The 18701-nt window shown below is 36.1% G+C and overlaps 1 protein-coding gene across 1 annotated transcript in view; it reads left to right on the top strand.

Annotated features, from left to right (window-relative positions):
- Positions 1–18701, top strand: part of BANK1 (B cell scaffold protein with ankyrin repeats 1) — a gene marked incomplete at both ends in the record, with an annotated part of 116088 nt that overhangs the window by 66649 nt on the left and 30738 nt on the right. Inside the window, 2 exons of the mRNA XM_080916043.1 lie at positions 6830–6981; positions 14401–14539. Coding sequence (XP_080772169.1) covers positions 6830–6981; positions 14401–14539 — 291 coding nt within the window. The remainder of the gene's footprint in view (positions 1–6829; positions 6982–14400; positions 14540–18701) is intronic.

Genomic DNA, 18701 nt, shown 5'->3' with positions numbered 1-18701 from the left:
AATCTAATGCTATATGAGATTCATTACAAAAGATAAACTCATATTTGAGAAGTATGTATATTTATACAAGAATTCTTAAGATACTATATTTATAATTCTTATTTATACACATAATTTATGTGTATTAAATTTATACTTATATCTTTAAAATATATATAACTTGAATAAATATATATATTTACAAGTATACTCTATACACAAATAACATGTTATGTATATTATGTAAGTTATATACAACAACTTGTGTTTACATGCCAAAAATTACATTTTTGTAAATATCCCCTATGAATGTTAAAGTTTACATGGTAGCAAATAACCAAACTATTTCCTAAGAAATATTGCAGTTTTATATTTTTCTCAGCGAAGAAAAATCTATAGTTTTTTTATTTCCTTACTTCGTACAAGTCAAAATTTTACTGTTAAGCACTATTTATAACTTTAGGCTAATTGTATCTGCTTCTTTGAATCTTAACACCATTGCAAAAAGGTCTCTTTCCTTTGGGACTTTGATAAGTTTTAGGAAAGAAAGAACTTTGTCTAAACAATTTATGGAGGAGAATTATTTAACCCATAAGATTAAAAGTTATCTACAAATCACTCTGAATGATCAACTGAAATTGAATAACCCAGCTTTGACTGGAGATTAGTTTTGTGTTATTGAAAATAAAATAAACCTGAAAAGAAGAGAGTGTGGGAAGTATCAGTATGAAGATGGTATACAGTCCACACCTGCCTTGTACTCATGTAGCCACAGGTATCTTGAACTCCTGATCCAGCCAAGTCCATTTGATCCCATGCCTCCTTTAGTTAGCACCAGGGCTAGAACACAGGGCTTCATGACTTCTATTCAAGCATTCTCTGAACCAAGCTATGTTAAATATTTGTCTGGGATATTTTATCACATTGATGGAAAGTTAACTATCACAATGACTAACGAGTTTTCTGAAATGTTCTATTAAATAAAACTGATGTTGTCAGTGTTAATGTTCTTTGTATTAATTTTGGTGACTCTTATGTGATAGATATTTGATCCAGCGAGTGATTAGTTTTAGTGAGAGACCATGCTTATCTTGCAAATTATTGTCAAATGTTGGTTGCTATTGCAGCTTTCATGATCACACTCATTCTAACACAGACATCACAAAGCCATGTTCACCAACTCTCTTAAACTTCTGAGAAGCACTAGCTAGCTCTTTTTATCTTTCTCTGCCTACTTGGACTGAGTAGAAAATATATTCAGTTCCGCATGTTACTTTTTCCGCGCCCAGCATTTTTGTCTAATATATTTTATCTAAAAAATAAATGTGTTACTCAGACAAAAGCAAAATGCTTTTCCCAAACAACAGTTATAGCTGGGAAAGTCCCGGTATTCTGAGTTGTCAGAACTTTGATTTTAATTTGTTGACACGAACTTTGATTTCCTGTGGCCTCTGCTGGTCTGATTTGTTTGTCTCAGGAGGCCCTGCTTGTTGGTTTTGAATCTGGAATTTCTTTATTTTTGGAAAGTAATTAGTTTTGGACAGCCAACCTTATACTTGAAATTATGTTTTTCAATCATGTTTTGGGCCCAGTTTGATCTGCTTGGGCATCATGTGTTCATCTAATTTCTGATTAACATGAGACTTTCAGAAGTGTTTGCTCTAACTCAGTGGTACATGTCAATATTTAGTGTTCTCAGGCAATTATTTTCTTAGACAATTTATGTCTTACTCGCATATTATAGAAGGAGATAGATGCATATGTTTAGCCTGTGATCATGATCAATTCATTCCTTGGTTTACATAAATGCATATATTTATTTTATAAATTATTCTGCAAAATACATTTATTGTAGAAAACCATGATTGTATGTACAATTGATCATATATGTGTGTGTGTGTGTGTACATGTGTGTGTGTGTTTATGTGTGTGTGTGTATCAAATAGATAGATGATGAGACTGACACTCCCCAACTGATTTATTAAAAGGGTTACAATATAATATATATGATAAAACTTAGAATCTAGAGACAGCTACTCCTAGGATTTTGTTATCTAAATGGTTAGTCTGTTCTTCATCATTCATAGTACCATATATAAATATTTATATGCATAACCTTTTAAGTTCACAGTTTGGATTTTTCATGTTATGCTTTAAAAGTATTTCTCAATATTAACTGTTATCTCTTAGAGTTTAATTGGTGAAATATTTTATCTTACAGCATATTTTATCTGTTTTTATGTTGCTTATTTGGCTTCCAGTTTTCTGTTTGTAATCACAGTGATCTCTTTTTGATGTATCCTTAGAATAAATAAATAGCTCTTTATAATCTAATATTACAGAAAAAAATCTTTTTCAAGACAACAACACTTTGATACTGCTATGATAGGATGCCTTGTTTTATGCTATATTAGGTAAAATCTGACTCTTACTTTTCTCATCAATTAAAAACACAGTTTTATGCAACATTGAATACGGGGGACGAGGCAAAAAGGCACAAGGAGACTGCTCAAAGAACAGTTTTAAATTGCTAGAGAAATAAAGGCCCACTTTTATCTGTTGTAAACAAGAAAAGAAATAGCAGAAATCGGAAAATGTAGGTTGCTTTGTGCCCTGATTCTTTGATTTTCACAAAACAGAAGTGAAGCCAAACAAAATGCAGTTGCTCTTACAAGCAGATGAAGTCTGCTCCATTGCCCATTCTAGAAGCTTCTCTAATCTTCATTCTCATTTTGGAGATGGTGACTTCCTTGTCTGGACAAGATTGGGATCAACCTTCAGAGTGGTTCTAGATACTTGTGTCCCCAAATAAGGAGATGAGTCAAGACACATACAGAAGTAGAAATTATTTTCTTTATAGCAAATGAAACCTAAGGGAGAAAATGAGCTGGAACAGGAGAAAGTTTCTCTCCCTGAAGGATAGGGGGGTCTTTTCGTCATTGTTACAAAAATCTAACTGTGCCGAGCCATCGCCATCTTTGACTCTTTTCTGTTTAGATGAAGACCACAAAAACATACCTCTTCTTGATTATCTGGATGTTGTATATACTATAATGAAGAGACATACATTACGGAGAACCACGTACAAATAAGTGTATTAGTAAAGAACATAAAATTAATCTGGCGCTATGTGAACTGCAGGAGAGCCAGGTAAATAGGACTTACTTGTGCCAGGAGATGTCAAAATGGTTGCATAGATATTCGTTCACTCCAGCATAGAAAGATTCTTTCCATGGACAGACAGAACCATATAATTCCTCCTTAAAAGGCCACAATTATGACAAACTGAAGTATGTTTCCAGCAAAATTCACCACTAGGAATCAATCAGTTTAACAGAAACTTGGCAGACTCTAAAGCAACTTCACTGGAATGTCTTTGACCAGTATAGTAGTGGCTTCCCATAGCTACTCGAAAAGTTTCCCTGTCACTTACACTTTGCCATTCTGTATATCTTAGCACCTCCAGGGACCCAGACACCATGTGCAATTAGGGCAGAGCTGTGTACAAATGAGGAAGAGTGTAGAAGCTCAGATCTCACATGAGAGTCCAATGGTCTTCCAGATCCCATCCTTCCACATCGGATGTTGGTTGGTATTCACAGGCTCACTAGTGATGGTCAAGGTGTTTTCTTGCAAGCAAGCACAAAAGGTATGCTTAAGGTGACAGATGATTTTCTATAATACTGTGAGCCAGTAGGATAAGCACAGATTGAAAATGAACATCTCTCTTGCTGATGGCCTTGACTTCTGAACTCATACCTGGCTACAAATTCCGCAGTTTATAGCTCTAAGCTCTAAGCATTAAACTCATATAGTTTTGTTTGTTCAAGATCAAGGACATATAGTTTAAGATAAGTGTTGTTAGCCCTCGACCACCAGTCAATGTAGGTACCTTGAGTGGGAGTCTGGGAATAAAAGAACAAGGATGAGAGAAGAATGGAGCCAAGACAAAGTGCTGGTCAAGGCCCAATTTTATTGCAAAGCAGCAGGCTTATAAAGGCAAAACCCATAAGCCCAACCCCTAGATGTGACTGATAATGTAAATCACCTCATGCCAGTAACCAATGGCATAGATTTCCTTTTCTCAGTACAGGTCGTTCTTATAAGGTCAAAAGCAGAACTTCCAACATGGGTGGGGAAATTCCACAAATACTGTGATAGCAAAAATAGCTTAAGTGGCAACTCCTGCTACAAAAATCAGGGCAGACCCTCCACAGATAAGTGTTTCTCAAACATCTTAATGCTAAAACCACTTAATACAGTCTCTCATGTTACAATGATGGGCCAAACATAAAATTATATTTATTACTACTTCACAACTATGCTTTGCTGCTGTTATTGGTCATAATATAAATATCTAACATGCAGAAAATCTTAGGCAACTCCTGGGAAGAGTCATTCAGTCCTCAAAGTTGTTTGCAATCCACAGGTGGAAACCACTGCTTTTGATCAAATGATCAAAGCATTGACTTACGGTTCTAGGATTATGCTGACAACACTTAACAGTTAACACTTAACAGAGTGCTAGCTCATGGACTTTGGATTCTGAGAACCTGAAGCTCTTGAATTCTTGATAACTCTCTAGCACTTCCAGCTTTGGAGACTCTCGGTCTTCATAGTCTCAGATTCTGCCTTTGGATGCTCATCATCTCTCTTGTCAATACTACCTCATTTCTTAGTAGTATTAGATTCTGTCCCTGTTGCCCTTAGTCACACTTAGATTCTCTTATACTGCCTCTTGATTTTCTGAGCTTTTGATAATTTTTGGCATTTACTTTTTTCATTGTTCTCTGAAACATATTTTTTTTTCTCACTGTTGCTGCCAATCCTGGGGTGGGAAGCTCTGACTAGAGCCTTCTCTGTACTGTCTGTGATAAGACAACAAGAGGGCACCAAAGGCCATTTAGGACAGTGTGGGGTGGTCTCCCTTATGGAGTCTAACTACCCTTTCACAGGGGTTGCCTAAGACCATTGGAAAACACAGATATCTATATAACAATTTATAACATTATCAGAAGTATAGTTATGCAGTAGCAATTTTTGTATGGCTGATGCCATGTCTTTTGCTAAGTGGCATCAGCATTTGAGTCTCCAGTGTTTCTGAGAAACATGTGCTCCCTCGAGGCATCATTGAAATGTTCAAAGCAGTCAGGTGACCATACTAACCCTATATCATATCACCTAGATATGGGTAGTCCCATACTTATAGCAAGCAATATTAAAGAAAGTTCTGTTAGCTGTCATTCAAGGGGCCAGAGAGGTTTTGGTTAATCCCAGGAACAGTGAATTTTAAGGGTACCTACAATGTAGAGATGCCATCAGAAACCCTAATCCTAACAATATCTAGTCGTGTTTAACTCTCTGCTACAGACCTATGAGAAGTGTTGAGTCCATCTAAGGTATCACGGGGTAATTTTCAGATTTTATACATCAACAGCTTTTCTTAGAATGGACACTAATGCTGTAAAGAAATAGCAGTCACTCGCACCAGCCAGAATTGGGGGTGGCTGGTCATCTTTAATGAATAGATACTGTTTATATTTGCAGCATGTCTTCTAAATGGCAGAAGACCCTGTCTGGTAACATGGAAGTATTCCTCAACACAACAGCAAGAACCTATCCTGGAAAGACAAGCTCTTTTTACTTGTCCAGGGCAGTGTTTTGGAAAATTTCCTTTTTCTTTCACAAGTCTCTTCTTTGGGGGTATGAGTAATACTTTAAGATTATCTTAAAAGTTACACATGTGACCTCATTCTGAAAATTCTAATTCAAACTGTACGGTCTGAATGACCATTCTTTAGATTTTGAGACACTGAATAGTTTTTAATAAGTTTATTATCCATCACATTTTAATTTTTTCTCTCAACTGAGAACAATGTTTGGATGAGATTAAATGCTACTGCTACATGTTAAACTATATAAACAGTCATTTTACCCCTCTTTAAGCTCTGAAATACATAGAAATATATTTCATTGTTCCTAGAATTGCCATAAAGACCTCATATGAGTTTAATGCTTATTTTTATAGAACACTTGATTATTTTGATGAGTACTGATATTTTATTATTTTTATTTATTATATATGTGTATATTTATCAATGTAAGTATATGTACATGTGTATGAGTGTCTGAGTTTAGCAGAAGTTATCAGATCTCCTGGAGCAAGAGTTCCAGGTAGTTGCAAGCTGCCTGATATGTGTACTGGAACTAAACTTGGGTCTTCTGAAAAAGCGATAAGGGCTCTGAACTACTAAGTCATCTAGCCAGGCATAGGTCTCATTATTAAACTTAATGAGTAGTGTTATTTTGCTTAATAATTGTTTCATATTTATGTTTTAGCCCATAACTGTCCTGGAACTCATTATGTAACCCAAGCTGAACTTGAACTTTTAGCATAGCTACCTTTTCCCTCTTGCAAATTCTGGAATTGCAGGTGTAATGATTGTTCCCGGCATATATGGCTTATAATTAGTACTTAAAGTTTAGAATATGTATATACAAGTTAGTACCTCAGCTTAAATGTACTAACAGAACTTATTCTTTATTGTTGTCATGTATAATGAATTTTCTAATAATCCACTAGTTTATTAATAGCAATAGAAAACTGTGATATTTGAAAGCTTTGTGAACATTTAACAAGCAGATGAACATATAATCACATAACTAGTGTGGCTTAGTCATAAGCATTATAATAGTATTTAATCAAGAAATATTATTTTAACAATAAAGATTATTATTTCAACTATCCAAGACTCATTCTTTGTACTGATAAAATTTATTCCACTGCAATTGGTCTTTTAGTAGTGGATGGAACTATATAATAACTTATATTCATGTAATTTTTCTCCAGGTACTGAAGATTACCTTGAATTCAGCATTCCAACAGACTCAAGAGCAAAATATTCTGAGGACATAAGTGAACAGAAGGGAACTGACGGCTTAGAGGCCTTGAGACCATCTGCGCCTCGGGTACTAGTGCTTCCTGCGGAAATTTCATGTGAGGTCAGTGCTGGTGGCCTTCATTAATGTGCCCTGTTGTTTTCACAGACACCACATTTTACTGTGATTTGATTGTACTTTGCTCTTTTTCACAACTATGTCCTCAGAATGTAGACTAATGTCTAGCACCTAGTAGGCATTTAATACAAATGTTTGGCTTTTATAACACATGACTTGACACTTTAAAAAGATACATAGAGGCATATATATATATATACATATATATACTTTATATATACATATTTTTATATATACATATACTTTATTTATATACATATATCATATATAAAGCTACTTTTAATAACTTGATTTCACAATAAGCAAGTTAAATATTTTATTTTCCTAAAGAAATATTCACTCTGAAATAGAACTTAAAATTGTTTATTTTTATCACCATTTGAAAAATGTAAATATGTTATAGAATGGTGGCACTATACAAGGTAGAAGAATTAAATCTCACAAATAAGAATATATTTAGAGGGAGGGTTGGAGAAAGTAACAATATAAAAGCATTTTTGATGTTTCTTCCCCTATGTCTTTCTTGGATTGAACAAATAAAATAAACCACTGGAAGAATTTGGATCTTGGTGCTGGATCACAATACCCATGGTATTCTTGGGCAGAAAGGACCACAAAGGAGCCTCATGGGAGATTCTTGAAAAGGTCCATCTGGAAGAGACTGCTGGATTTACATGACCTGACATCAGGAAGTCTCTGATGCTGTCTGTCTATGCTGTGGTCATCAAAGCTGAATGTTTAGTAGGGTGACCAAAGTTTAAATTCCTTACTTCCACTCAGCATGCAGTTCTGAGAAAATTGCTTCTTTAAGTCGCTTTCCTCTCAGGTCTTTAGGAAAGAGAACCACTCCGATACTACCAAAGACACACTAGGAATTCCAGATACTAGCCATAAATGCATAGGCAAAGACGTTACCACATAACTTACACTGGGGAGACAGGGGCTATATAGCCAAACTGGCAGCTCCTACAGAGTCAGAAACAATGGGAAAAAAGAAAACTGGGAAAGGAAGGTAACAAAAGCCATATGATATAGTCTCAAAGAGATGAAATCCAAGTAGGAAATAAAATGACACTTAGAGTAAAAATAGCTCCCCAGGAATTATGCAATGAGTCTAAATAGCTGATTTAAAAAATACCTGCAGCAGTATAATTTGAGCATTATAAAACCCTCCGTATATTTGTCATACAAAAAGTGACGTTTGGTAGCAGGCTTCAGTTGTCCTCAAGTGAACATTCCTTATATGGCTGACTCATCGGCGGTCTTTTCTACAGATCATGTTGGGCTTTTCTTTTCTTTTCTTTTTGAAATGAATATAGATAGAATTCTTTCAGGCCTGATGAAGTTAAATGATTTCAATTTCAAACCTGTCTTGAGAAACCTACTATTAAAAAGGAACCCTAGAAATCAAGAGATCATATAGGACATTTTTAACCCAGCATTATGCTTCAAAGTTTCAAAATAATCTCATTCTTTGGATCAAAAATAGTTATCCCAGACAAATCTTTGGCTTTCAGTAGGTAGAGCTTAGTATAACTTGAAGCACCACAGAAAAGGCTATTTGGTTCCAGATGAGTGAAAATTGTATGTCTGGTTTCCCTGAAGAATGTTCAGTATATGCCAAATATCTGAAATATCAACCTTCTAACTTCACCTCATTTCTGAGAGGTCGTCTAGATAGTAGGTGGGCAGAGACCAGAGACCAGTGACTTTTCTAAAGAGGGACAACTGAGATGCTAAAACTTCCAGAACCTAGCAGAGCTATCCCTGTTCGTTTCCAGGCCATTGGAAGTGAGCATCATTCATACCTAGCACTGTTGAAATCCATTTTGTAGTTTTACGTTTCCAACATGCTGACATGACCATGTCTGATAAGGTCACAGACTTCCTTCCCTATGAAGAGAATTAGTTATTTGCTGTCCCTCTTCCCCACTGCGTTCTCCACCACCTCCCCTGCCTTGTTTCTTCTAGCTGTCCAGAAACTGGGTCTATAGACCTGCCTCCTATGGCATTTTAGCTCACTATTCACTCTTGCTCTACAGAGATGGCTTTTGTAAAGTGCTAACTGAGGTGGAACTGTAGCCTGTTCACTGCCTGTGGGCCCAGGAGATGGGGAGCATCGACCCCTCTGCTGTGTGACCTTTCCCAGCACCTTTCTCTCCACAGATTATCAATTCCATAAGCCTTGACAATCTTGTTCTATTTCAAAACAGGAGAAAATGTGATTTTTCTCTTCAGTATTGATCCATTGTTCTACTTATAAGGATTCTTCCCTAACTCTTACAGAAATAAATAAGTAGGTGCCTTCTCTGTTCACTTAAACTGGCTTCTTGATAGAGCATTTAAAAAAATAAATTGTTATATTTTATTTTTGTTAATTAATTATTTTATTTCTTCACATTCCAAATGTTGCTCCCCCCATGGTCCCCCTCACAGAGATCTCCCCATATCATCCCTCTCCTTTGCCTCTGAGGGAGTGCCCCTCTCCATGTCCCCAACTCTGAGGCATCAAGTCTCTACAAGATTACGTTCATCCTCTCATACTGAGGCCAGGCAAGACAGCCCTCTGTTGCATATGTGCTGGGAGTCTCTGACCAGCCTGTATATGTTCTGTGGTTGGTAGAGCCTTTCTTTAAGTTTCTATAGGATTGTATAGTTCGTTCTATTTTAGCATAGAACCTTTTCATGTATTTATTGCTCAGGACATTTGGCTTTGTAGCACATTGCTCTGGATTTTGTATTGTGGAGTAACAGATATAAGGAATTTGGTGTTACTTAGGACTGTTTAAAGTGTCTATTGCTCAAATAACACACCCATTTTCACCTTTCTGATGAAATCCACATGGGAGGAGTTCGTTGATGATGTTTAGACCAGCAACTCTGGTGCGCACTGTCCAAGGCTTCAAAGACTTGAGTCTATAGTGATTCTCCACTGGGAAGAGTTTTCCCTTTTCTCATAGGGGTAGAAGCTGAACAAACCTGCAAGAATCTCTGATTATAGCAATTGCTACTGACACCTAGTTGGCGGAAACCAGAAGATGCAAAGTATTACATAATGTACAAGGCACCCTCGTGACAGCAACTTATCCAAAGTAGCAATCCTACTAAAGTTTAATCCTACCTCCTGGTGTACACCTACAACCAATGAGTCATCATCACTTCTGCCTAATGGTGGCACTCAGAACTCGTGTTCCTGCCTGAGGCTTCTGTGAGGTTGGCGCAGTTGTTCCGTGTTCACTTACGTTTTGAGACATGCCAGCTCTTTTGTGACTACATTAACATCTTCCACAAAGCTTTCAGCAGTTTTCTTCTCAGAACCCTCGCCTCTCCTGCTAGGTCTGTGAGTCCCCATCACAGATGATGTAAGGAAGTCTCTCTTACCTCTGCAGAAGCACAGCAGTTGAAGGCTAGCTCTTTAAAAGTCCATCTTCTTTTATCTGTGTGGAAGATCCTTCATGCGTCTCTTGCATAAATTCTTCCTTCCTTCTAATTCTTTCTCTACTGTTTTGGGGCAAATTGGTGTTAACTGCAGAAGCCCACAAATTAAGTTTAACAAGTCCCATGCGCCTATATTTGTAGAGGTGGTGTCTGTTAACATAAAGTAGTCATAAATGTGTGAAAAAACCATAGGCCACTGCACAAAAGCTTTACTGAGCTAACAGTAATCTACTGAGGTCTCAATCTTCTACCTTTCTTTAAATTTTGCCCAAAGACCTAAGCAAAACTGCACTGCGTACTTATTTTATTATAGACCAAATCACTGGTTTTAATGAAATTTTTAAGTTTTTGGAACAGTACAGCAATTTTCAGAGTTTAAAGGTAGCAATTATCATAATCCATTGTCTCTGTGAATTCTTGGACCCCCAACAAAGTATACAAACTCCAGGGTCAAAAAGACAAAGCACTAAATGACAGCTTCAAAATTGATAAAAAACAAATTTATGATATTTGAACATCCTAAAGCTTTCTCCTTGGGTCAAATGTAGCCATGAAACTAAAGCCAGACCTTCCCTCCTGGATTATTCACTTTTCTTCAGGGAGATGCAAATGTGTGTAAGGCCACCACATGGAGGGTGGTTCATAACAAAGCCTATCATATTCAATACACAGCTGTCTGTTTTCACAGACATATTTTATTGTTAGAGGATTCACTATATCCACAATGCTCAGAAGATATGAAAATGATGTATCAAAGTATTGTGGATAAAAATGCTATCAGAGTTCAATGCATGCTATCAAATCTCTAAAAGAATTAAGTACTGACAAAAATATTCATCTGATGTTATGACAAAATACCTTTAAAAATATGTATATATACCCCTCTTTGTTAAAAAAAAAATAAAGTGGTAAGGAAAAAATGCTATCAGAGTATTTTGGATGAGGAGACTTAAAGAATTAAAAGGTTGACTTAGCAACGGCCAGGTACAGAGGCAGATGTGAACGTGTTAGTGCTTACTTGAATGTTCTAAAATTCTTACAGGATAAGACAGAGGAGGGTTGCTATAACATCTGAGTTAGACTTTTGTAGAAAGCATCACTGTGAGGAAGCAGAGGAAGGAAGAGCTGATCAAAAATCAGCACTGTCTCTAAACAGAAGCAGCTACTTGCAGTGCAGAATGCAAATGCAAGCATTTGCTCAAACTAGTTTGCATTTCAAGACAGTGGCAGAAAATTTTTTAAGCCCTGTGAGCCTGTGAGGGTCTTGGAATCAGGAAACCAGACCACGGTACAAGGTACAAATGGGCACTTCACTTAGGGTGTCTCCTGCTTGGAACTCTTTTTTTTTTTTTTTTTTTTGTGGCTGCATTGATTCTTTATTTCATGCAAAGCTGAAGAAAAAGATCAAATCCAGCTGAGGATGATCTGCCTGAGGTCCTGAGAGTTGGCCTTGGTATTGTGGCCCAGGACAGGTTTTGCTGTGGCCTCTCAGACTGTGGTCTGTGGTGCCTGAGGCATGGGGGCCTTGTTGGAGAGACTTCCTCTTCTAGAAACCAGAATATTTTGCTAAAGAAGCAAGCAGAACTTAAATCATGTTCTGGGTGCAGGGAAGGGGTAGTGGAAACCATCCCGCCCTTTTTGGGATTTCCTGTCTTGGGGACTGCGGTTAAGGTTTATCAAATCGCCTCCTGCCCTGCTGGGGAATAGGGCAAATAAAAGCCTGAGTGGAATGGTTAAAAGATGGCATTCTGCCCTCTATTATTACAGGACTTGAGTGCATCAGAAACATCATATGTAGGGCTGCTCATAAAGAGTGAGAGATCTTAGTGAATAAAATATTTGGAGAGCACAGCTGTGCTTACCAATTCCAGAGAGTCAAGAAAGGAGCAACATGGGCATTGAAACGGACGCTGGAACACTTTCAACAATGACTAGTGCAGGCTAGACCCAAAATGAAATGTGAAGTCATTGTTCAAAATTGAGTGAGAGGTGCGAGGACATGGAACATATGAAAAACAGATATGACCACGTTTCTTAGGAGCTGACAGGTTACATGTCAGGGGCAGGAGCAGAAGATGATGGCGATTACTGTGAGGTGGGATCTGTTCTCTCATGTAAAGAGAAATTTAAAGCGGATGTGGATAATATACTGCAATAGAGAATGCCTAAAGTGGACCTGTGTGGTTGGTAGCATCACAGAGCATTTGTCAGAAGGCCTTGGTATTCCCCACTGAGATGGAAGTTTTACCAGTGTGTGATTTCACTTAAAGCAGTAACACTGGAGTAAGAAAACTTTAAATCGATGGCTTTTTAATAAATGTATCATGAAAATATATCAGTGAATTATGTGTTTACTGTCAGGAGGAATTTACAGTGACAAGAGCTTTTGAGAGATGATACCTAAGACAATCTTAAGGGGACTGGGGAAATGGCTCAGTGGTTAAGAGTGCTGACTGCTCTTCCAGAGGTCCTGAGTTCAATTCCCAGTAACCACATGGTGGCTCACAACCATCTGTAATGGGATCTGATGCCCGTTTCTGGTGTGTCTGACAGCTACAGTGTACTTATATACATAAAATAAATAAAAAAGAGTTTAAAAAAAGTTAGAAACTATATATAAACTCTAAAAATTACTAAAAACAATGTACTTTAAAAAAGACAATCATAAAATGTTTTACTTTTACAATATCTGATAACATAAGAAATAATGTGGATCTGCAAGTTAGATAATTATTAATAGGTTTTATAATATAATATTAAATAGTATTACTTGTGAGAGAGAATGGCTATAGTCTTCTCCATTTCAGAACAAGTGTGTGTGTGTGTGTGTGTGTGTGTGTGTGTGTGTGTGTGTGTGCACACGCGTGCATGCAGTGCATACATGCATGTATGTATATGCATGAGTATGTTTGTGTAGATATGTGTATATGCATGTGCGTGCAAACACGTGATTGTATGTGTGCATGCAGAACATGCATACATGTGTGTATATTGTGTGCTTTGTGTGCACATGAGTGTGCATATATGTATTTATCTGTGTTTCAGTTTCTGTTTGAGATGATACCCTTATATAAAAAGTATTTGTCATAGTTTTTATAAAGTAGCTAGAAATCTAAAAATGCTTATCTAATCCTAATCTCCATATTAATTTCTTCTTTCTGATTATTGTATATTCTTCTAGATTTAGTACCCCCAAAACCAGTCTCTATATTTTCATGTCTGTTATCAGATCAAAGTTTTTCAACACAAGTGAATCTTGAATATTTCAATTGTGTAAGTTTATTCATGTCGGAAGCTATCATAGTCCCTTATATAAGCAAACACCAAGAGAATGTCTACTACACAAACTGTGGAACTATACAGCATCAATATTCTTCATTGTGTTTTAATTGTAGGAAGTTCTAAAGTTAAACACATTGTTTACACACACACACAGAGAGACAGAGAGACAGAGATAAAAAGAGACAAAGGTACAGAGAGACAGACAAAGACAAAGAGACAGTGATAGACGGAGACAGACAGAGACAAGAGAGACAGAGACAGAGGAGATAGAGAGAGGTAAATGAAACTGTTGAAAGGTAAGAGAATGTACTGGGCAAAGGACTTGCTTACTGGACTAATTGCTCTCAATCTTCCTGTCTTTGCACTGGGTCTGAGGTCTGATACCCTGGAATGGAAAGCCATGTGCAGAAAGAAGCCAGGGTAAAGGATGGAACTGTGTTGTCACTGAATCTCAGTTGTAAAGCATGGCTCAGGGATAGAATTGAATGTGACAGAAAGCAAAGTAATAAATGCAATGAGTCATCTTATACAACTTATGAATTTATACTTGAACATGGTTGAAACTACAACAGGACAGACTTATGTACTGACATTTTTAGAATCTGATCACTAATCAACACGGCAGGCATTTTGGGGAAGGACAACTATTTGAAATGCTTAATATATTCCATCTTTGTCATACAGAATCCTGGTGAGATATTCATTCTGTTGAAAGATGAACTAATTGGCGAAATTCTTGAAGTTGAGTTTATATCAACCAGCAAGCGCCTCAGGATACGGCCAGCACATTGGAATAAGAGTGTCTGGCATATGAAAGCGGCAGGTGAGAAATTTTGTGTTTTAATAAGAATAAATCCGCTCCGTGAGTTCCTTTCCTGTGATTTATGATAAATGGTTTCACTTCCCTGCAGAAACTGAGTTTGCTCTGCAGGTGCTTCCTGTGTTAATTCACACATGTTCAACTTTGTTATTATTAATCTGATTTGCAAAAGTGAGATTGTGTAAATCCTTAGAACTTAGTTTGTCCACCATTTAGGGAAATGGCAGCCAGAAACATCAACCATCATTAAATATGTCAGTGGAGAATATGTTGATATATAGTAGCTATTAAATATGGAATTAAATTTATTTCCATTATGTGGCATGAGGATTCATATGTGTTTACTTTTATTAAAGAACTTTCTGTTTCCTTTTTTTTTATTCTCTCTTCAGTCCTAGCCTTGGAAAATGCTTGGCTGTTTTACAAATTCTAGTTCTTTTTTAGTGTTTTCTAATCTTGGTATCATTTCTATACCTTTTTTCTCATCCTTTTCTTATTTGTGAAGCTAATCATTTGATTACTGATTTTTTTCTTGCTCCATACTAAACTGCACTGAATTCTAAATTTAAGACAGAATAAGCATGTTTCTTTTCTTCATAGTACAATATGCTTGTACTTAAATACAAATTAGCTTATCAATATTGGAAACATTTTACTTAAGTAAAAGAGTACTTTGTGCTGGAGAAATGATTGGAAAGTTAAGAGTACATACTGTTTTCACAGAAGACCCAACAGTGATTCCCAACACCTGCTTTGAGCTATTCACAACTTCCAATATTTCTAGCTCCTGAGGATGTGACACCCACTCTGGCTTCCACTGGCATCTGCTTTTACACACATGTACCCATACACAGATGTACCTAGATGCAAATATTAAAATTAGTGAAAATCAATATTTTTAAAATGTAAGACTACTGGTTATTTTTATGGCTTTTCAAAAAAATTAGCACAAAATTATTATGCAAGGCTTCAAAATAGGAACATTGTAAATATCTTATAGAAAACTATATTTAATTGTACAAATATGAAAATATAAAGTACTTATAATTGCAAAGTATATTAAGTAAATCTTGAGCTAGAGGTTATACAGTGTATTTATATTTCTAAGCAAGTTTAAATTTTTTTTAATTTCACTGTCGTTCCTGCACTGAGCTGGGAGTGCAGTTGGGCTCTCAGAAGCACAATCTCTATTCTAGTAACTCAGCAGACATTCAGACACTCTTTCCTATTGTGGAGAAACATGTAGCAATGTAGAGAGAAGAACCCTATCCCCCCTCCTTATTTTTTTCTTCCTAGCCCCTAGTACACTTGTCAGGTTCTTAAATGATTAAATGAATAACAATTTCTAAGTAATTAGTACTAGGGATCAAAGTAAATGTACTTAAAATAAATCAATACAGAAATGTCAATATCACAAATTAGGAAGGACTTAAATAATATTTCCCAGGTATGAGATCAAGTTGTCAAATAAAGGTAGTCACATTACTTAAGATTTTTGCTTGGTATACTTAAAGCCTGGAGTGATAGAAAGAATAAAATTCACCAATGTTTCTAAAACAATTAGAAGAAAACATTTTTAAAACATCTTAATACTGAGATGGGTTAAATTTTTGTGGGATACTTTAAAGAATAAGCAAGAAATACAAAAATAGAAAAATGAAATTTTATTAAAATAAAAAGTAAAAAAAAAAAACCAAAGAAACAAAACTAAACAAAAACTCCAAAATGCATGTGTGTGTGTGTGTGCACGTGTGTACGCATGCACACACACACACACACACACACACACACACACACACACAAACCCCCTCACTCACTCACAGAAAAAATAAAAACACAAACAAAAGATCTACAACAGAGCAGGGAATTGGCAGAGTTAAGAGACAGAGAATGAGAGAAAGATTTTATAAACTATTTGATAAGAGATTAATATCCAGAAAAATATGAAATTCAATCCCAATAAAGTAGTCCTATTATTTCTTATGTGTGTGTTTTGCTATTTTTTAAAAATCTGGTTTGTTTGCTTTTTTCTCCTTTCCCTGTTTTTTTCCTAAAGAGAGAGAGAAAGGAGACAGATAGTTGGATGTATGAGGAGGAAGGAAAGAGAAGGGAGGTGGATTGGGAGGAGCAAGCTCTGATCAAAGTATGTGTAAATTTCAATTACAAAGAATAGGAAAATCATATACACAGATAAAAGAAGAAGTGACCAACAGATACAAAGTAAAATGCTCAGGATCCCTAATCATGAGGGAATAAAACAACAACCAGCAGGCCTACCACCTCATTCCATCAGAATGGCTATTATCAAAAGGACAAAAAGTATCAAGCCCTGAAGAGAATGTGAGGAGAATTTCTACCCTGTTGCTAAGAATGGAACAATTCAACATTATGGAAAGAAAGCCTCCTATTGAGGTTGAGAATACCATTGCCTTCTGACCCCACAGGTTCAATCAGGGGTATTCCCCGGGGAGGGGGATCATTATACATGAAGGAGGACCTCCACTGCCATGCTGAATGCAGAATTGCCCACAGTAGCCAAGGAAAGAAATCACCCTCCTTGCTCATTAGTAGAGAAATGGGTAAAAATGATATATGTGATTTATGTGCAATTATATGAAGATTATTCAACCATATACAAGATAAAACCATGTATTTATAACAAGCTGAAGGAAAATAGAGACACCAAGTGAAACAAGCCATTTAAGAGAAAAGGCAGATACCCCATAGTGCCATTCGTTTGTGAAATTTGAACTGAGCTAAATGTTGGAAACTGAATCAGTAACTCTTGAATTTTTGACTTTTTGAAGGAGATAACACCAGTGGAACATGTTTTCATCTGGTAACCATGCAAAAAAATTCAACACCATAATCAGTAATGCTCAGAAGGAAGGAATGTCGATACTTTTTTCCTTCCCTTTGACCTACTTGACTATTGTGGTCAGTTTTTTACCTGTGAAAACGTTAGGGGCCTGCCTACCCACACTATCTGCTTAATAATTTGATGTTTCTCTAATCACTTGATTTTTCCCAGAAGCCCAATTTTTCCTATGGCTAAAGCCATTAGAAATTACTATAGTTTCAGCCTATAGCTACATCTTTAAAACATGCTAAAGTTTTCAACTAGAAATATTAACTAATTTCTATGCAGGAGAAACAAAGTATCCCTCTGGTGCCAGCAAAACCACGAGGAAACAAACCTAACAGCATGGGGGAAACTAATTAAAAGTTGAAAGAAATATGTAATACACGAACAAAAGCATTGGATCTTTTTATTGATTATGAAACTGTGCTCTATGTAATATAAATTATAACTTCATATCTCATGAAAAGAGCAATGTTGGGAGACCCTGCTTACTGTACTGAACTTTTATGGTTCAAACTGATCTTTGTGTTCCACTTATGAGTTCTAGGTATTTTTCTGGAAAACAATCTAAAAATGTTTTAATCTGAAACCATACATTAAGCTGCAACCAGTTACATAAAATCTACTGAAACCAATTTTATTTGGTTCTAGCAACACTAACTTCCTCTCAACCACATGGTCCCCACGTTAGCTCATAAGATTTATGTTATTTCTCTTATTCTCCTTGGATATCTATTTGGCAGAAAGACTGTGATACTTTCAGGTGCATAGCATTTTAATAATACAAGTAAAATACCTTTTCAAAAACATAAAGATGGAGATTTTAGCATCTTGTTCTTATTCAGTTTCAGATTCTTTTTTGTTGGCATTAAATTTACCTGAGCTAAATGGTGAGGGTGTATTTACTTCTTCACAAGATGACATGTGAAAGAAATGTAAATACAGAGAATATCCAATAAAAAAGAGAATAAAAAAGATGACTGTGAAGAATGGTTAAGAAAATTAATCATTCATGGCGCAGGATGTCAGTCTTTTCATTAGACAGCTTCTGAACTACAGATTTTGAATGACATTTTCCAGGATAATTTGAGTAATACCTCAATGACAGAGTAAAAGCTGTTCAAATTTATCCTTCAAATAGATCCAAGAACAAAATTTTCTTAAACTTGCTACACTACAACATCATTTTTATATTGAAATAATTGCTTTTTTAGATGAAATGTCCTAGGTTTCTATGTAATCTTAATTCTGTTGGTATATTACAGTAAAATCCAAAGTACAGTTTGTCAGTCAAAAAACAGT

This window comes from Micromys minutus, assembly GCF_963924665.1.
Source record: "Micromys minutus genome assembly, chromosome: 4".
Taxonomy (NCBI): domain Eukaryota; kingdom Metazoa; phylum Chordata; class Mammalia; order Rodentia; family Muridae; genus Micromys; species Micromys minutus.
The sequence above is the reverse complement of the archived record's forward strand: the minus strand, read 5'-3'. Positions and strand labels throughout refer to the sequence as shown.